This window comes from Ascaphus truei, chromosome 4 (assembly GCF_040206685.1).
Source record: "Ascaphus truei isolate aAscTru1 chromosome 4, aAscTru1.hap1, whole genome shotgun sequence".
In the NCBI taxonomy this organism is placed as follows: Eukaryota; Metazoa; Chordata; class Amphibia; order Anura; family Ascaphidae; genus Ascaphus; species Ascaphus truei.
The window spans coordinates 384,207,694-384,229,412 of NC_134486.1; the positions used below are offsets into that span (position 1 = coordinate 384,207,694).

Here is a 21,719-nt window from a genome sequence, read left to right on the forward strand (position 1 = left end):
ATACAATGCTATGAGGTCAATTAGATGGCAATGTTAGCAAAGGACAAACCACAGCTGCAACTTATTAATGAGCACTACAAATATTAACTTTAACCTGATAGTTAAAAAAAATAATAATTTATATTAACTATCCCAAACCACTAATCATATTTTTAATTGAGGCCTCAAGATTTTCCTTACCACAATGAATCCATTTGAAAGCGGGGTCACTTTAAGTTAAGTAAACTTTACCCCTATGTAGTGGTACTGTGCCTCATTTATAATAAGACCTGTATTTATAAAAACATTGAGGCAAGGACAATATTTCAGTAGAATAAACTTTTCTTTAAAAAAAAAAAAAAAAAAAAAAAAGTGAAACTATGCTTTGTAACTAAAAAGTAGTGTTCCCCTGGGTGTGAAAAAGAACAGTAGTACTTAATACCTCCTAGCAGCATCGCACTTTAACCACTGGGTATCGGTTATTATAACAGTTTGATAGTGTGCAGCAGCATATAAGCAATGATAAGGAAGTACAGGGGATACAGCAACAGCAGGGCAGTCATACAGGGTAAATATTTTGATTGTGCCTATTGCCATTCATGGCTGCTAACCCTGGCAATGCTAGTGCCTAACCCTGCCAAGACCGGCGCCTCACCCTGCCAAGGCCGGCGTCTAACCCTGCCAATGTCGGCGCCTAAGCCTGCCAATGCTGGCGCCTAATCCTGCCAAAGCCAGCGTCTAACCCTGCCAAGGCCGGTGTCCAACCCTGCCAATGCCATAACTGTAAGTATACACATATAGGATCAGCACACAAGGTATACACATATAGGATCAGCACACAAGGTATACACATATAGGATCAGCACACGAGGTCTGGCTACTCATGACTCCATACATATGTATTAGATTGATAGTTGAATTTATCCATCAGATGAGTGTAGATAAAGAGCGACCGCTTGGGGTTGCACGGCCCTCTCTCAAGCTGGGTGAGACTGTGCACTATTAATGGCAAATAGATTGCAGGAAGCACTAATCTGCTTTTGTGAATGGACTGTTAACATGGACAACCTGCAGATTTACACATAGATATCATATCTTTTTCATGCGTGTCCATGGGTCACGCGAACAAAACTAGCGGAATTTACCATCAAGCCCATTTTTACAAGAAAACAAAGCTTTTTTTTAGGTTGCTGAAAACATACCAATGACTTTAACAATTGTGTACTAAATCTGTGAAATATACAGAAGGGGAAAATTCCCATATTTGCCAAATTCCTCCATGTCTGAATAAACTCAATCAATCCTTAACACATGGAACATATTTCAGTGACTTATAACTTTAGACACTTATTTAAAAGCCTTTAAAAGAGAGAGAAACAACACGTGGCAAATATTGTACTGGAAGCATGTTTGACCAACAGGTAGATACAGCACTGTACGTAGAGATAGATGCTGTAAATAGAGGATCGCGCTAATTAACCAACAGCTTTTACATTGTGGTGGTGCTTCAGCATATGGTCCCAATATTCATTTTCTTTCCCGTTAACAAATATATAATATATTATTTTAGAATAAATTAAAATATGGTGAGCTATTTTTATAACTATATGCTTTATATTCCTAATAATGATGTGGACTCTCGGGTAACTTGAGAATCCATTTAGAAATTATTGACATAGAAAGCAAACATGCATATTTTATAAAAAGATTTGTTAAACTCTTGCCTGACTAGTGGTCCCGTACAATTAATCTCAGGAAACTTCTGCCTAAAGTTTAAGGTCACTGCCAGCAGATCAGTACAGATCCGTACTGCAGGTTGGTTTGTGACATGCTGCTTTCCGTACCCTGGTCAACGCATTTTGAGGTGTACAGTATGTATACGCATGTGTGTACAACCACAATCTTTTTTACGGTCGAGGGATTATTTTAAAGCATAATTTAAAAAAAAATCTCAAATGATGTCCTCGTGTTTTTATAAGAATTTAAGTTGTTACACGTGATTGACACACAAATAGATAGGTTATCTAATAAAAAGAAAAAGCAAGTTTCAGAAGACTCAAACAAGAAACTAAATCCAAAGGAAATGGCTTGGTATTATTTCAGCTGCACGGCTCCAGTAGCAACCTAAGGTTATAATCAATAGTTCACACATCAAACGACATCTGCCCAGGTGTGGCATATACAGGTAAGATATTCTACAAATAGATTTTCACGTGTACTTACAACTGTCCAAACTTGAGATTGAACCACGCATCTTTCCGGCGAGTTCCTGGGATAATAGGCGGAGAGCCTCCCTCTCTTTCAGGATCAAAGGGTTCGAAAGAGATTTGTATCCTCTGCAATACATTTCATCGTGTTCCTTCTCCACCACCATACAGAACATCTGCTTCATTGTGCAAACTGCTCAGCCAGGAGCCCTCGTTACTCCTCTTACACACTTCATGTGCTACTGGATTGAAATGGAAGCCTGCACCGGGCACAGGAATGTGGCTGAGATTGGTATTTAGGGCTTGTGCAATAGGCAATGCATTACCTGAGGATGAGGCATGAATCAGCTTCACCTCTCAGACATGCAGGTACAAGGGAAACTAACACATAGCTACAGAAGTACTGTAGTAAAGCCAGGCAATGTTTCAACGTGACCCGTTACACTCATCCCTTTAATATCTCACGTTTCCAAGAACACTCGGTGTTCTAACACATTGTTTACTCATGTACAGCATGTCAAGTGAAAACCAGCAAGGGAATAAGTATTTATGGTCCCAGGGGTGGCCAACTCCAGTCCTCAAGGTCCACCAACAGGTAAGGTTTTCAGGATACCCCTGCTTCAGCACAGGTGACGATTAGTGGCTGTCGAAGACTGAGGCACTGATTGAGCCACCTGTGCTGAAGCTAGGGTATCCTGAAAAGCTGACCTGTTGGTGGCCCTTGAGGACTGGAGTTGGCCACTCCTGGTCTAACTGATGTCTGTTTGTTTGTTTTTAAGACTATTAGAGTTCCTTTTTAGGCATCAGCTTGTATGTTTAATTCAAAAGTATCCCGCTTTTCTTCTCACAAAACAAGGAACATTTTTTATTTATGATACAATTTGAATAAGCACACTCACACTGTGAGACATTTAAGCCACAGAATTGATCAATTCAACACACTATAAAGGTAATGATATACAGTGGCGAGAAAAAGGTTGTGAACCGCAAAGATAATTACGGAAATTCCATAGGTTTTTCATGATAACTTTCTTGAATCAAAACCAGTCTTTTCTTAAATATCCAATACGGTTTAGATTAACCAATTCCATGTCTTTTCAAACAAAATGATGTATGAATTAGACAAGCAGAGTAATTAAGAGTCAGGGTACGTGAAAAAGAAAGCGAAACCCTGGTTTTATCAGCTATATTAAAGGGGATAATTAGAATCGGGCATTTAAATAATTAGGTAGATCTTCAGGTGTGAATTTGGGAGGCCTCACCCTATATAAAGATCAGAAACTTTGTGAGTTTGGTCTTCACCATACAGGTGTGTGGAAACACGTCATGCCACGATCAAGATAAATCTCTGAGGACCTCAGAAAAGCAGTTATTGATGCTCATCAGCCTAGAAAGAGTTACAAAGCAATTTCAAAGGATTTGGGGCTCCACCAATCCACTGCCACGCAAGTGGAGAAAGTTCACGACCACGGTCACTATACCCAGGAGCAGTCATCCTAGCAAAATCTCTCGAAGAACTGGCAAATCATCCAGGAATTGACAAAGAACCAAAAAGCAACATCCAAGTATCTGCAGGCCCCACTCGCCTTGGCTAATGTGAGTGCTCATGACTCAACTATCAGAAAAACACTGAACAAAAATGGTGTCCATGGAAGATTAGCCAGGAGGAAACCACGGCTCTCTTAAAAAGAACATTGCTGCAATCTGAAGTTCGCCAAAGACCACGTAGATGATCCACAAGACTTCTGGAACAATGTTCTCTGGACAGATGAGTCAAAGGTAGAACCTTTTGGCCTCAATTAGAAACGTTATGTTTGGCGAAAATCCAAACTGCGTTCGAACAGAAGAACCTCATCCCAACAGTCAAGCATGGTGGTGGGAGTATGATGGTTTGGGGCTGCTTTGCTGCCTCAGTAACTGGATGGCTTGCCATCCATTGACACAACCATGAATTCTGTATTGTGTCAAAAGATTCTAGAGGAGAATGTCAGGCCATCCGTTCGTGAGCTGAAGCTTAAGTTGGTCATGCAGCAAGACAATGATCCTAAACATACAAGCAGATCTACAAAATAATGGCTGCAGAAGAAGAAATTCCACTTTTTAGAATGGCCTAGTCTAAGTCCAGTCCTAAAACCCATCGAAATGTTGTGGCAGGACCTGAAGCGAGCTGTCCATACAAGGAACCCTTAAATGTCACGGAGTTGAAGCAGTTCTGTAAGGAAGAATGGGCCAAAATTCCTCAAAACCGATGTGAGAGACTGACCAGAAGCTTCAGGAAATGCTTAGTTTAAGTTGTTGCTGCTCAAGGGGGTACAACCAGGTACTGAATCTAAACATTCACATACTTTTTCACAAATGGATACTGAATGTTTAATCATTTATGGATAAATGTTGAAAAAGTATCATGCTGTTGTGTCATTTGTTTGATCACGTTACCTTTATCTATTATAGGACTTTGATTAAGATCTAATAATATTTTAGGTTTGAAATAGGATTCTCACATAAGTGGCTCACAAACTTTTTTCACCACTATACTGTAGGTATATGCGCAAAACATGCTAAATAGAAAAGCCTGGTAAAGCCTCAATATCCCCTAAACGAAACATCCTTCAATGGATCAATGATATAATACACAAATGACGGGGAAATGATCTCTATCTTAGACATGTAAAGATGATGAGGACACCAGTCTTGAGAAACATTCAATGTGTATTGTAGCGTGCATATAGAGAAACGTAAAGCATACAAACAGCTGATGCATAAAGTGACCCAGTGCAAATATGAAAACACACTTGCATAGCTTACACACTCGACGTTTCGGGCAGTAGCCCTTTGTCAAGACTAGACGAGTCTCTTCAGGCAAGTGTGTCAGCTATGCAATTGCGTTTTCATATTTGCACTGGGTCACTTAACGCATTAACTGTTTGTATGCTTTACAATACACATGCACGCTTCAATACACATTGAAATTTTTTCAAGATTGGGGTTATTCTCATCTTTTCATGTTAAAGATAGAAAGCCTTTCCCCATATATTTTATTTAAACACAATACAGTAGGGCAGACAAAGCTAAAAACGGGAGCAGGTACAGAGACAGTTAAACATTTCCAACATATACTCCCCCTCCTAAAGGGTTACTAGCAGTGTTAGTGTTTGCTAGGCCCCATTCTGGGTTGCTATGGTGATCCAGAAATGTTGCAGACAATGAGCAACCAATTAAACACAATCTGAATAATAATAATAAAAAAGATAAAGGTCCCATTTGAGAAGCAGGTCTCCTACAAAAGGAGAAACTACATACAAGTCCACCTGCGTGTCCTTTGTTTAGTTTAATCTACTGTAATCCAAGAGAGAAAGAGAGTAGCTTCTGGCGGTCACAGCCCTCAGTGAACCAAGAGCAATTAGTTAGAGTGGAAAAATATTTAATCAAAAAACAGACATCCGCAAAGGTGGAAAAAATGTCCATGTTATTCTAACCTCAGTGGTCTGTGGAATATAAGATTGTCCTATATTTTTTTTTATCTAGCTACAGTTGCAGCATCAGTATTTGGGGTTCGTTCCTCATATCTTCTTCTATAATCTAATCCAAGGATCCCGTATATTTAAGAATTTGGAACTTTTACCAGTAAAGTTACTCAAAACTTCTTTATTACCAAGAACAAGCCAAAGGAGGTTCTGAATTTGACATTGTGGGAGAAGAGGGGAGTGTTCGTCCCAGTGAGCAGCTATGCAGACCCTGGTTGCATTCACTTGGAGTAATGTGGTTCTTCTCATGTTTATGGTTGCCGCGGTTTATTAGGAAGGAATGTGTATGGATCAAATTCTCGTGCTTTATCTAGACGTTTATTAATGAGATCGGAGGATTGAACAATGGACACTGCCATCATACTGTATGTGGGACATTGTTGGTTACATCCTCCAAAGAAATGAGGAGTTTCTATTTATTTACATTATTCCGTATTTTAGAGGGGTAACATAGCACTGATAGAGAGGCTTGCAGGACTTTTCTTTAAAACTTGTATTTATGGAGCTAATAACCACGACTTCCTAAATGTCCCACCAACCTTCGAACTCCAGGGATTCCGCCAAGCTCCCTCTGCCAGGGAATCACGTATCTTTCTTCCGAGGAGCAAAGAAAAGCTGGTATAATAGAATTTAGAAATGAGGCTCTTACAGGCGGGTATTTTCTACTTGTAGTAAGATTATGGGCTATATTTCTATCGTCCTCCTGTGCAGTAATCTCTGGTAACGGCAGGTTGCCAGGAGTTATCATGGGTTTCCCCCACTTTAAGCACTTGCCCTGAATCGTGGAGGTAGGTCACCTAACCCTGTGTCCAATCAAGAGACACAGGGGCGGTGCCTGCTTTGATCATAAAGAGCAGTGCACTTCCTATTTAGTGGTGGTCAAGTCTGACACTAGTCTGAGAAGTTATGTCTAGTTCGCTAGAGAGGAGAGCTGGCAGCCTATGAGTAGAGCTGATAGCGAGGTGGACCAAATACCTCTTACCCTGCTTAGGGGGTAAGGGAAGAGCTAGCCCCACTCTGGATGGCCCTAGGTCCAGAGTGGAGGCAGGGACATCCTAAAGGAGAACAGCTAGCTGGCTGTGCATACTGACTGTACCTGTCTGATGCTGCTAAGAGAGAGAAATAAAGAGCTGCTGCTATAGAAAAGACCTATGGTGTGAGACTGGAATCTCTCATCCTTGGGAGGGGATTCTGTGGTAGGGATTCCACCCCGTATCCCTGGGGCTTACTACAGATGGAGGCTCTGCACCATTAGAAGAACGAAGGCGTTCACCCCAGAGACCTGTCCTGTTGTCCCCCATGTCATTGCCGGAGACTCAGGCCCTCCTGTTGCCAGCAGGTATGCACCACACCGAGACATGTAGCCAGACCACAGAACACCTTAAGGGACCTGATCTGCGATTGGGTGGGGGTCGATGGGTTACATACTTAAAATTGCAAATTAATTTTAGTCATTATTTATTAGTGGGACTACGAGAGAGGAAACAAAGACCAGGAAATGATGGATTTTAAGGTATTTGAACAGCTCTTTGTTTGGTAGGGTATAAATATAACTTTTAGCGGCTAAAATGTTATTTTTGTACCAAGTATATAAAGAAGCTTTTTCCGTGTCATGAGAAAAGTCTGATGGTTGACTTAATGCCAAAGAAAAAGTCTTCGCAGAATTTTTTTTTCCAAATAGTTTTATTAGGCAATTATACAGCATACACACATCTTACAATATGTACAGCCTAATACAAAAACTTTTTGGTTTTAGGGAGAAGAGTGGCACAGAAACGGAAAAAAAGGGGGGGGGAGGGGTAGAGGGTACCCTCCCCGGTCACCGAGTGTCTGAGATTATCATTTTAGGATTGAGGTCGAGGCCTCATGGATCACCTTTTCTGAATATTCAATATTCATATTCAATTGTGTAAGGGTTGAGCCCCTTATATAAAGTTATCCAAGGTTCCCATATTTTATAGAATCCTGTTGTATTTTGCTTAAGGAGGGCGGTTAGCTTTTCCATGGGCATCACCTCTTTTGATCCTCTTTTTTATCATTCCCTTGGAGGGGGTAGTTACTTTCTTCCAAGAGGCCGCTATTTCGCATCTCGCCGCTGTGAGAATGAAGGAGATTCATTTCCTGACTGGACGGTCAATTTCTCTCATTAGCCTGGCCTGTAGATCAATAGGTCTTTCGAGGTCAGAGACCTCTTTTATTAAGGTTTGAACCGAAACCCAATATTTCTTAATTTCATATTTTTTGGGTAAAGTGTCTAATTTGGAGATATTTAAATGTGTCCAATTCTGGAATTTCATATTTAGCACGCAAGTCTTGGTAGCTCAGGAGCTTCCCTAGGATCAATAGATCCGCAATCGTCCTGATCCCTTTGAGTTTAAATTGGTCGAACAGTCTGGATCCACAACCAGGCGGAAATTTTGGATTATCAAAGTTGTGAGCTGGTGGAGGAGAGCCTAAATCTAGTTTTAGATTTCAGCCAAACCTCCCAGGCATGTTTTGTCGCCCTCAGCTTAAATTTGTACGAATGGATATCTCCTCTATCCATATTCCAGAGGCAAGCCGGCAGAGAAGGCATTTGGCGTAGTGAGACTCTATTTCAAGCCAGCAGCGCTGGGTTGGGTCTTTTTTTATTTTTTTTTAATCACAACTATTTCCTTCTGGTTGATCATATAGTCCTTAAACCCAGACTTTCACTATATTAGGTTACTGTGATTTGGAGCAGTCCTTGCAAGTTTTTGGGTAGTGGACATGGTTTTAAACCCTCTGAGAAGCAGCAAGGAGGGCTACATCTGCGTTTCCAGTTTTAGATTCTGTTTCCCTCCCAACATTCATACATTTGAAAATGCGAAGGACAATGTGTCAAAAGAAAAAGTATATGCCGGAAAAGGTGGAGTCAGAGCTGGGTTAAGTAGCAGCCAGCTCAATGGCTGCTCACCCAAGGTCATGCTGTTTTTATCTGTACGGCATAGGTAACATGGCAGACTAAATAATTGTGTCAATTGTATTTATACAAGTGGGGTGTCCCAGTTGCTTGGCTTGGTTATCATCAGTTGACAGAGACGTGACACAAGGTTTTACCAAGATCTTATTACACTTGCACCAAACATGTCCAAACTCAGCTTATGGACTCCCTGTCATGGCCCAGATTCAATCATACCAGATGTGCCTGTATGGGTTAGTGCACCCGATCCTATTAATGTCAATGGGAGTTAACGCTGGATGGTGGGTGCCAACTTGTACCGGTGCTTGATGAATCTAGGCCTACGATGTGAAGCACAACCATTTCCAATATGATCAGTAATTTACTGATAACCATAGGACACAGGTATGTGTGGCAATGATAAGCAATGCTGCATTTACATACTTTTGTCAAGTTTGAGAGCAGACCTATAATGTCTACATAAGTTTTCTCCTTGATAAATTATGATAATACGCACTATTAAAGGAGGTAAGAAACCCAAAAGCATGTACATTTCTGCTTAATATTTGCTTTAAGAAACCTAATTATTCATCAATTAAATGTAATCATGGTACACTTTTGCTGCTAGGACGAGTTCCCAAATCAAACATTATTCTGGGAATGCAGGTTGTAATATAAAGCCTTGGATTCTGTGGGCACAGACCGAGGCAGAATGGGGGTTTTAATCAACACTCCATATGCAGTCAGACAAATGGTGATTCTGACGTGGCCATATGGGTCTTTTTTTAAATTTTTTCGGTCAAAAATTTCCATTTTGGACAATATAGAAGACTCAAAGTTAAAATGGTTGACTGTATCAAGTGAAGTAAAACTGCACATATACTCAAAATATTACCCCGATTTTCACCAAATGTGGCACATTTGTTCAGTGTAACACTACTATTGCCACACAACATGTACAAACTTGTGAAAACCTTTTTTCTTTTTTTTTATACAGATGCAGCCACGAGTATTAGAACTCTTGCCTTTTCAATTCTGGGGCAGTCTCACAGTAAATGCCTAAACATTGCCGTGAGATTCTTAATGGCCCATCGGATTAACACAGCAGGGATCCCTGCAGTCCCATTGCATTTACTGTGAGACGGCCTCAGAATCTCCCAGGTGAGTGTTCTAATACTGGTGGCTGCATCTGTACATTACACATGCACAACTCTCCAGAGTGAAATACTCACTCTCCCAGTGGGAAATTGACTTCCTTATGGTCAAATATATTACCTCTAGTCTGTTTGAAACACAGTACTTAAAAAAAATAAAAAATAAGAGAGATTTTTCTCCCAACGTTAATACTGAAATCCCCTCTTCTACGGACTCCCACATTCATTTCTTAAGAACCAGGAGGTCTCCTAGCAAACATCTGAAACGGTCTGATATCAGCAAGCCAATCACCAGGGGCAACCGTCCTGCAGGTGTTCAGTTTGTTAAAGAGGCAATCCAAACCATTGTATTTATACAGGATTGAAGTAGTGGGTCTCTGGAACTGAACCCCATTCATTTCTGTTCTGGGGACCCCTTGCTTCCAGAGGTACTTACCTCCATAGTGGGTACCAGTAGCCACTCCAGGATTCACATTATGACCAATTTCAGAGCTCCGGGGCCCCACCGGCCAATTGGAAGTTATGGTGTCATCCGGTGCGGCTTCCCATTGGCCCATGTGACGCGGGTGCTTTAAACCGCAGGAGATACCGGCACACCTTTTGCAGGTAAATATCTCTGGAAGCAGGGGGTCCCCAGAGATTAAATTAATGGGGTTCAGTTTCGGAGAACCCCTGCTTCAATCGTGTATTAAAAAAAAAAAAAACCCCGGCATCAATTTCTCCTCTAGATCCAGACATGGACAGGGTTCAGGAAACAATCGCCCCAATGTGGTCCTGCACTGGGAGACCCATCCTGTTTGAAGGATGTGGAAATGAAACAGTAAATATAGTCTACGAGTGCGTATTTCTGCCTCGAAGCCCCGCTCACACTTCAAAGTTAAAGTATCAAAATACATTTTTTTCGTTTTTATAAATAGGTGTAATGAGGATGAATGGGGCACCACTACTTATATTATGTTCACACCCAGAGTTTCACTACTTTACTCAACGTACAAATTTATTATGAGATTTGTATCATATTTTAGAAAGCGGCTTCTTTCTATTGTCACAGCAGATAAACCTGTATAAGCCTTTAAAAAACAAAAAGAATGAAAAACGCTTGGCCAAAGCAAATGTATTTTTTTTTTTGGACAAAGCACCACCACTTTTTGAAGTCACTTTGACCACTCTAGTATTTCTAATTGATCAGTAACATTTTAATCTGTATAATCTGTTTTTCATGTTTTATTTTCTGAATCGAAGAATGAGCCACCTGTGCTGAAGCAGGGATCACCTGAAAACCTGACCTGTTGGAGGTCTTGAGAACCCCTGGTGTTAAGTGATTGTTTTGGAAATGTTCTCTACTACCCCTTGTCATGAGCTGCCATGCTGAACTGCTGATGCGGTGACAGAGAAACAACACGTAAATCGCGCTTTTATTTAAACAAACCGAATAGTTAGAATGACATAAAATGATAAAGGAATAACCTGCAGATCAGGAAAGATTTGCAGTACCAGCAGTTTGAATATACGAGACCGCTCTGCAGGTAGCAGCCAAGATCACATTTGGGTTTAACAGTGCTTTTAAAACACACCTTTGAATTCTTAAAAAGAAATACAACTAGAGTTCAGACTAAAGATGAGCTTCATACTGGAGCACGATCACTGCTGGCATCATGCAATGGACTTTTATTCTTATATTTATGTCAAATGTATTTGTATTTTACTTGATTGACCGCAACCTGAACAACACAAAAATACTGTCAAATCAATGTACTGTACAAAAAACACTCTCAGACCTACTGCAATAAATGACCCTTTAATAAACATATTTGCATAGTTACATGTCAATAATTCTCATCCCACACAGCAAAATGCAGATTATCCCCATGCCAAGAACAGATTGCAAGTGCATCGTTAGAAACTCCAAATATTAAACTTTAGTAACTACAATTAAACAACCCACATTTTAAGGCAATTGAAGCATCACTAACAGCTTAAAACGTTTTAATACACTGCAGCAGCATCGACAGATTACAAAATACCTATATTAATAAAGTCATCCGATTTGGGGGGTTTTCTTTTCTTAATCCATTCAAGTAAAAGTATTTGGTTCGGCAGAGTTGCAGTAAGTAAATGTGTGCACTGCAGCGGTGGATATAATGGAAATGATACAAGGACAAATGTATAGGCAGCAATAAACAACGGAGGTCAAACATCAAAGTCTCTTGGCTGCAAATCTGCTCCAAATTTATAGAAGAAATTGAATTTTTTTCACTGATGAATGGGGGTCCTCTCCCCCCTCCAGTTTGGATCAAGATTTGTAGCCGGGATACTATGATAAGTAGCACCTAACAAACGCCTTTGTTTCCCTGAGAGGAACTAAGAGGCCAAGTCTTCAAAAGTCCTCTAGTTGGCCTAGCTCTTTCTACCATTCAGTCGACTTGCTTACTGTAGGTATCAACTTGTGCTGCTGGTTACTCTCAAGAAGACCCTTCTTAGAGGGCCGAGACAGCTCCCCCATAGACTGACAGCTGGCATCTTATGTCCCCACATGAAAACATAAGGAGATTGTGGGCTACAATTTATTTATTGTAGTGTAAAGTTAAATAAGGTTTGAGAATATAACAGTACCGGTATTAACTACTTATTGTTCGTTACAGAATGGTGAAGCTCAGAACCACCTGAATCCTGAATTTGGAATGCGAAGAAAACCTTTCTATTCTAGGTTTTAAAACTAATTTTTTAGGAATGTAAAGGAAAAGTCCATGATGCTAAATATATATATTATATTCTGTGCATTGACTGTGCAAAGCAGTTTTTCTTTTTCTTTTACCTATGTACGGGAAAATATTTTTAATTGTGCAAATCAAGTATCTTTTTCAATCGCGGAGGACACTTGTTGTGCAGAAACATTTTATACACAAAGATAACCTAACAATACGCATTAGGTTTATGTATACACACACACACACACACACACACACACACACACACACACACACACACACACACACACACATAACAAATACCACTTACTGTATGAGCACATTCACATGTCTCAGACAGCTCAACAATCCTGCCTTTCTCCATTATTATCTCTTAGCATACAATCTTTCCACTGCAGCCAGGGACTCTGAGTAATGATATGTACATGAGCACGCACACGGCCACTTTTTGCTTCTGATCCAATTCAACATGAATGTGTGCACACACACACACACACACACACACACACACACACATACAGGTATACCCCGCTTTAAGGACACTCACTTTAAGTACACTCGCGAGTAAGGAGATATCGCCCAATAGGCAAACGGCAGCTCGCGCATGCGCCTGTCAGCACGTCCTGAACAGCAATACCAGCTCCCTACCTGTACCGAAGCTGTGCGGAAGCAGGGAGACTATAGAGCCTATTACAACTGTGTTATTTACATCAGTTATGCACGTATATGACGATTGCAGTACAGTACATGCATCGATAAGTGGGGAAAATGCAGTGCTTCACGTTAAGTACATTTTCGCTTTACATACATGCTCCGGTCCCATTGCGTACGTTAATGCGGGGTATGCCTGTATACACACACACACACACTGTATATATATATATATATATATATATATATATATATATATATATATATATATATATATACACACACACACACATACATATACACACACTTCAGTGTTGATCCAAAATGGGCATTGAAATGACAACTAGAAATAAAAAGTTATACTCTGCAAGGCAACTGGGACAATTTATTATTACAGAAAAGCTTTAAATCATTAAAGGTTTCTTGGTTATATCACATGTAGCTCACACATTAAAGACAACTTAAGCGTGAGTGTGTGTTTAACCCTGAAATCAGATGGCTTACTCATGTTCATGTAGGAAAAAGAGAAAAGCTGTGCCAAGCACACACCGGTATCATCATACAAAGGAAGCACAGAAAACAGATATCCCGATGAGCGCTTCCAAACGGCAGAAAATGCAGCTGCATGTAATGCAACGTAAGCCTTTACCCCAAGCCAAAGGATTACATTAAATCACTGCAAAAACATGCGCAAATATGAAAGGATATTTTTCTGGATGCAAAATATAAAAGGTCTGCATATAGAAATTACAACGTAAAGTTCTATACCACACAATTTTATATTTACTGTGGAGGAGATCAACGGGATTGATTTAAAAACGTGATGCTGTGTAGGAGCATAGGAATAATTCTTATTTGTTCCAGGTGGCTATAACACATCATTTATACTGTACTCCATATTGTAGTTGTGGAATATTAGGACACGTTACTGCACCAAGCAAAGGAATACAGCACGGGTCACAGGCTGTCCTATTCATATATTATTAGCAGATTTTATAAAACAAAGATAACCGCTTTACTGACAGAGGGGTCAACTGTGCTACCGCAGACCCGGACCGACAGTTAAAGGGTTAAGGAATATAGATATAGGACAATAATTAGTGCATTTGTTGCATTCATTCAATCATTTGGGAATGGTAGTATACATTCTCGTGTTCCCCCCCACCCAAAATATCCCAGCACCAGATATAGCAAGGAATACAACTCTTTCCTCCCACTACTCCCCCAATATTGCCTTAGACCAGGGGTGGCCAACTCCCATCTTCAAGAGCCACCAACAGCTCAGGTCTTAAGGATATCACTGCTTCGGCACAGGTGGCTCAGCCTGTGCTGAAGCAGGGATATCCTTAAAACCTGACCTGATGATATCTTGTAAAGCTGACCTGTTGGAGGCTCGCGAGGACTGGCGTTGGCCATCCCTGCCTTAGCGTTTAACCGCGAGAAAGCAAATCCCCCGCCCCCCCCCATACTATTTCTACTGACATAGAAGACCATGAAGTGCACACAAGGCGACTCGCTTATTATTAAGGTAACGCACAATACGTTACATCTGCTAAGATACATGTCGCTGTCTTCACATTTAAGTGCTGGGAGTGGAAGCGGGCAGCAGATTTCATGTCGTTCTTTAGGCCGCGCTTGTAGTGCTGGTGACGGATGACGTCACCCGTCGCCAGCAGCGAAAGCTATCATTTGATTTTTAGCAACGTCGCTAAGGGGGTGGGCCGCGGTCTCTGATTGGTTTAGAGACAGTCACATGTGGCGACTGTCTCTAAAAAAATCAAATAGACCCGGCTTCCAAATTTTCAGTCGCTCCTTCGCCATCGCGCTTAATATAAGCGCTGGCGACAGAGTGAATTGATTTGTTTTGGAGCGACGTCGTAAGGCACTACAAGCGCAGTCTAAGAAACATACAAGATGATTAATGACACTTGAATTCGAGCCCCTTTCTCTGACTTTACCCTCTGCATGTGTTTATTGTAATGAGACTTTGCATCAAACAGGTTAACAGACAACATGCAGAGTATAACTACGTACAAAGTAATGGCCTATTTTAGACATTGAATTACTCTTCTTTAATACATTATTTTACCTTCTATAAATACTCATTTCAATTAGAATACATTGTATAAAGTGGGGATACCGAACAGGGCTACTGTACCCTTTTGCAGTAAGGAGAAATAAAAATTATATGTTCTCCTGCAAAATAAGCATGATATTTACAACAGCGCATCTCTGTAACAAATATAAAGACATTTGATGTTTACATTAAATATACTATTTTTATACATAGAAGGGTTGAGGAAATATTTTTGTTTTATTATAACTAAATATGCACGGAAGGCCTGGAATCTGTTCCCTCTATATCAGTGGCTCCCAACCTTTTTTGATCACGGCGTCCTTCAAGGATTTCAAAAATCTCGGGGCACCCCTGCTCTTCAGAGCTCCCTCATCCCTGCGTCGCTTACACACACACACACACACACACACACACACACACACACACACACACACACACACACACACACACACACACACACACACACACCACCCTCACCTATCCTCCTCTTACACACCCCACATCCATCTTTTACACAACACAATCCACATGCATCCTCCCGTTCTCACACAGCACCCTTTCACACGCTTTTCTTAATCATAACCACCACCACCCCGTCCTTTATTTCACACCACATACATTCGCACACCCAACAAAAGCACTAGCCTCCATTGCCCTCCCCGCACAATGCAACCACACACACACACACACACACACACACACACACACACACACACACACACACACACACACACCTCACTCCTTCTCTCCTACACACCTCTAACATGTCAGCTGCTCAGCACCGCTGGACTTTTATACATATACCCCCTCATCCTGAGCTTATTCTCATTTTCATGGAACAGGAGGCATTAATGTCCACCTCCAAGCAAGTTGAATACTTTGAGCAAGTTATACATCAATTGCCATGATTTATTCATGGATCCTGAGCACTGATACTGTATCTAGAACATTGTTCTTTTGTCTATATTGACAAACTGAACTATTTGCATCGATATGCAGGAATCCAAACCCTGATGCTTCTTTGAGGGTTGAAGATCGAGTTTCCCAAAATGTACCACGGTGGCCATTGTCACCTAAAGTGCAGGGATATGGGAGGCCTGGTTCTGCAAATTCAACTGAAAAGTGATATGTACTGCCACGGAAATAAAATCCAATGTGACTGGTAAGCAGTGAGGAGCAATGCAATGAATGCACCACCGGCACGAAATAGGTTATAATTCAATATCTTTTACTACTAATTATAGCTAAGACCCAGTTGACAACACAAAGCAGAATCGTTTTCATATAATTTTTTTCCTAAACCTCCCAGCCTTCTTACACTAGCTTAAATGTACTATTTTTCTTTAAAAAACAGTTTTAACTGTTCCTCTGTCAACATTGCTACATGTTTTGCTGAGAAATTTCCCAGCTGTTTTACTTTTTGGAGAATTACTGATGTAAATAATTACATGGGATCTCTTAAATGCCTTCTAAGGCTGCGTCCATAGTGCAGGAGACGGCACGAGTTTTGTAGCTCACGCCGAAAACCAACACTAGGACGCCAATGTATTTATGTATAGTGCAAATGCGTGCACAAGCGCGACAGGGAGACCGATGCCTCACGAGACAAGCAAGTTTGAATTTCCCGCGTGACAGCCGGGTCATGTGAGCGGTTCCGTGATGTCACAGCCACGCCCGCCTGACACACCTCCCTGTTGCCTCTGCTTGCTGGACAGGAAATCTCTCCTGCTGCAGACGAGCGTGCGCTGCGGCGCGGATGCCCGCTCCCACTATGGCCAAGGCCTAACTCGGCACAAATCCCTGTTACCCAGAGTGCTTCCACTTTCCTGCACTTTCCAATGTATGTTAACAAGTGCGACGTTAGGGCGCTACACACCCATTTAAGGCCAAACGGAACTAATAACTGACGCGTTTATTCATTGTTAATAGCTTATCCTGAAAATATTTATAAACTGTTTACTAGTGGGGTTTCCGTTTCTTTATTAAATAATGTGTGCCCATATGGGCACTATTAAGGTAACATGCACACAAAAATGTATAAAAGAACTGATTCTGAAGGGATCGGGAGATGAGGGCAGCCTTTTCTGGTGAGCAGAAGGAGCAAAGGGTTCAATATAGCTACCTCTTTGGTAATACTGGGACCAGCAATGTATTGTTGGACCCTCCTGAGCTGTAAAGGGTTTATGGAGACTAACAGGGTCTGGAGTATGTGACCAGGATGGAAAAAGAAGTGGACCATTAAGCTTCAGAACAAAAGTTCAAGTAAAATACATCTATAAACTCACAAAGAAGTCTTTAGAATGACTTCTGGATCGAGAAAATTGATTTCCTAATCCATGTGAACAGCTCCTTTAGGCCTTAACATCAGTGTTGTTTACTTCCTGTGCAGCCATCAAAACAGAGTTGTACGATCTATACACTTGGTGAGGGGAAAATAAGTGGGCATGTGTGGGCCTCTTTACCCTTTCATGCATGCCGGATTGCAGTCAAGTTGTTCAAATGCGGCTTACACATGTAGCCAAACCCAACATCTTTGGTGTCATGTATGTGCGCAGTCACGCAAAAGCGGTGGTCGTGGCACCAAAGGATTAACGTGTATTGTATATTGTTTGGGTCTATTTGGGAAAGTCGCCCGACCGCCAAAAAATGGAGACATAACAATTCTATGTCAGGAGCTGGTTTTTTTTTGTTGGCAACACTTCTGCAGCTGCCAGACTTCAACAAAAAGAAGCCAATGAATATGCAAACTGATAAATGCCTGTATCTTAAAACAACGAAGTCTAAAACACTCTCCATTACCCAGCCCAATATGTAAACAACTACAATAAGTTAAACAAACAGTTGAGGCGCTCACTCCTTGGCTTGACTTCTTTCCCAACGAGGACCCAAGTTCAACGATTGAAAGAACTCAGCACACAATAGATTGTCCATCGTTCCAATGAGGGTTCCTTGTGGTTGACACACAGATGTAGACAGTAACAGGTTGCTCTGAATGATGATACATATTTTCTTTAAGCATGGCAATTACTAGCTACACATTAACTACACGAGTTATGCATCAAACACAAACTGATTTAGTGCAGATGCAGCATGAAATAATATATTGTACTTGGAGAGGGACAGATGATCAAGATCACTTTGAAAAAATGATACCAGTAAGTTTTCCGTGTGATTGACTATATTGTGTAGAAGCAGACTGAATACATAGAAAGTATAGACTTGCTTATATATTTATTATCAACACGACCACATTGGACCAATGTTACAGAACAGGGCAAACTTTCATTTGGTCATGTTTGCAACATCAAGTCCTCTTTCTGATCCCCGTTGCACCTCCATATTTTGCTTAATTATCTCTATGCTATTGCTGTTCAGTTTATGTTGTACAGTATATTGACAAATACTGTTCCTCTACGTGCTCCAAGATGAATCAGCTAAGCTGTTATTAGATGCCCGATGATGCCAGCTCTACTGGATGTGTGCAGTAGCTGAATGGCCAGCAAGTGATATTTAGCAAATCATCAGAGCAGATCGGACAGGAGACGTCTCCACATCTTTCATTCTGTATAATACTTACACATTCTGTATAATATATTTATATATTCTGAGCACGTACACATTCTGTATAATATATATTTTAACAAAGTGATTCATCACCCGAGTCCCACTTTACCATTAATACTTAACTGTCTTGTGCATATAGTGGGTCTTTGTGTGCCCAGACCCCCATAATGAAAGCTATTACCAAAACCCCTTCCTGTGAATAGGGTCTATAACACGTTGCAGAACAATACACTGCAAAACCCCCCGAGCAGCAAAAGGGCGATATTTCTGCCTTGCTCACGAGTATATTCGTTAGGACTGACGTAGCAATAACATACAGCCCTTATAGAGAACCAAGGAGAAAGCCATGAAAGCCCCACAAAGACCCACTATCCTTCCATATACAAAAATAAGGAAAAGCAAAGAAGAATTTGACGCTAGAGACGATCCCATCAGAGGGTTAGGCTCAAGTGGATAAAGCATTCAAACGCAGCCAATGACCAGCGCTCTCTCCGGGCTATAGTCAAACTTGGATAGTGGGTCTCTGTGGTGCTTTCATACTGGAAGACAACACTGCGTCCTAAAAACAAAAAACAAAGAGAACACACCAAGGATGAAACGATTGTGCGGCTTCTCACAGCAGTGAGCAGAGAAACAAGTGTGCAGAGCAAGAAGAGGCATTCACTGGGTACAGAATATATAGCATTACACATTTGCAGAAAACATTTGAGATAAAGCAAATGTAACTAGATCTCTACAACAGGAGTGGCCAACTCCGGTCCTCAAGAGCCACCAACTGGTCAGGCTTTCAGGCTATCCCTGCTTCAGCACACGTGGCTCAGTCATCTGTGCTGAGGCAGGGATAGCCTGAAAAAGCAGACTTGTTGGTGACTCTTGAGGACTGGAGTTGGCCACACCTGCTCAACAGGTTTAATTACTTTGATTTACTTAATTTCAATTAAACAAATGTAATCAAATCAAGGACAGGTTTTAAACTTCCAAACAATAAACTTTATTCAGAGGACAGCTATCTTTAAAAATGCCTAATTTCTTTTTCAGCAAAGGAATACGAGACAAATGGGAAGGTTGCTAAAAAGACGTCCGCTTTTAGGAGCGATTGCTGTGCATTTCCAACCTCATATACCTTGGCTTTGTGACACAGAAATATGTCCCCAAACGGGGTGGGAAAATGTATCCATTAAGCGAAACAGAAAGAAATATTACACTATACAGTTACCCTAGATATGATATGACCACACAAAACAGGCTCAAATGCAGCATCTTAGACTGGGGTACGTACCACTGTGTCTCTTATATATACAAGATCTATGTAATTGGCCTGTCGCCAATCTGATCGAAATCTACATGCACACGGTCACAAGGGGCCGACACAGGGAATTGAACCAGGTTGCCCTGCTTAAAACACAGTGTCAGTCAGTGTCTTTACTCACTGAGCCACTCCTTCATTCTACTAAATCCAAACTGATCACGACAACGTTATACTTCGAAAATTCCCATTACACCATCCACCCCTCTGCTGTGGAACTACTGTGCAGGGGACATGAGGATCTGTGAGATCTATAATGCATGCCAGAAGGAAGCAGCAGTGTGCACAAGGGCAGGGAGAGGCTCCATCTGACTTAGTAATGCACCAAACTTCTCAGCACAGGAGAGCAAGCTGAAGAATCCCCCCCACCGCCCCTCACTCAATCTGCCCTGCTCCCTCCAACCCAGTGCCTTCCTCTGAACTGCTCCCTCCATCCCAGTCCCTTCCTCTGCCCCGTCCATCCCAGTCCCTTCCTCTGCCCCCTCCATCCCAGTCCCTAGCTCTGCCCTGCTCCCTCCATCCCAGTCCCTTCCTCTGCTCCCTCCATCCCAGTCCCTTCCTCTGCCCCCTCCATCCCAGTGCCTTCCTCTGCTCCCTTCATCCCAGTCCCTTCCTCTGCCCTGCTCCCTCCAACCCAGTGCCTTCCTCTGAACTGCTCCCTCCATCCCAGTCCCTTCCTCTGCCCCGTCCATCCCAGTCCCTTCCTCTGCCCCCTCCATCCCAGTCCCTTCCTCTGCTCCCTCCATCCCAGTCCCTTCCTCTGCCCCCTCCATCCCAGTGCCTTCCTCTGCTCCCTCCATCCCAGTCCCTTCCTCTGCTCCCTCCATCCCAGTCTCTTCCTCTGCCCCCTCCATCCCAGTCTCTTCCTCTGCTCCCTCCATCCCAGTCCCTTCCTCTGCCCCCTCCATCCCAGTCCCTTCCTCTGCCCCCTCCATCCCAGTCCCTTCCTCTGCCCCCTCCATCCCAGTCCCTTCCTCTGCCCCCTCCATCCCAGTCCCTTTCTCTGCCCCCTTCATCCCAGTCCCTTCCTCTGCCCCCTCCATCCCAGTCCCTTCCTCTGCTCCCTCCATCCCAGTCTCTTCCTCTGCCCTGCTCCCTCCATCCCGGTCTCTTCCTCTGCCCCCTCCATCCCAGTCCCTTCCTCTGCTCCCTCCATCCCAGTCCCTTCCTCTGCCCCCTCCATCCCAGTCTCTTCCTCTGCCCCCTCCATCCCAGTCCCTTCCTCTGCTCCCTCCATCCCAGTCCCTTTCTCTGCCCCCTCCATCCCAGTCCCTTCCTCTGCCCCCTCCATCCCAGTCCCTTCCTCTGCTCCCTCCATCCCAGTCCCTTCCTCTGCCCCCTTCATCCCAGTCCCTTCCTCTGCCCCCTCCATCCCAGTGCCTTCCTCTGCTCCCTCCATCCTAGTCCCTTCCTCTGCCCCCTCCATCCCAGTCCCTTCCTCTACCCCCTCCATCCCAGTCTCTTCCTCTGCTCCCTCCATCCCAGTCCCTTCCTCTGCCCCCTTCATCCCAGTCCCTTCCTCTGCCCCCTCCATCCCAGTCCCTTCCTCTGCTCCCTCCATCCTAGTCCCTTCCTCTGCCCCCTCCATCTCCCAGGAGAGGCGTCAAAGTGCAATTTCACTTACACTAC

General features: G+C 42.4%; 1 protein-coding gene across 8 annotated transcripts in view; it reads right to left on the reverse strand.

The window, feature by feature from the left end:
• ITSN2 (intersectin 2) overlaps nucleotides 1–21,719 on the reverse strand; it is a 169,393-nt gene that overhangs the window by 35,358 nt on the left and 112,316 nt on the right. Inside the window, exon 29 of one of the 8 annotated variants that reach the window (XM_075598485.1) lies at nucleotides 12,716–18,208. The exons of 6 other annotated variants lie outside the window; for them this stretch is intronic. In XM_075598485.1, the coding sequence (XP_075454600.1) occupies nucleotides 18,207–18,208 (2 nt within the window). In that variant the 3' untranslated portion in view covers nucleotides 12,716–18,206. Of the gene's footprint in view, nucleotides 1–12,715; nucleotides 19,344–21,719 lie in introns of those variants that run through there. One more of the 8 variants, XM_075598484.1, reaches the window with a different exon arrangement.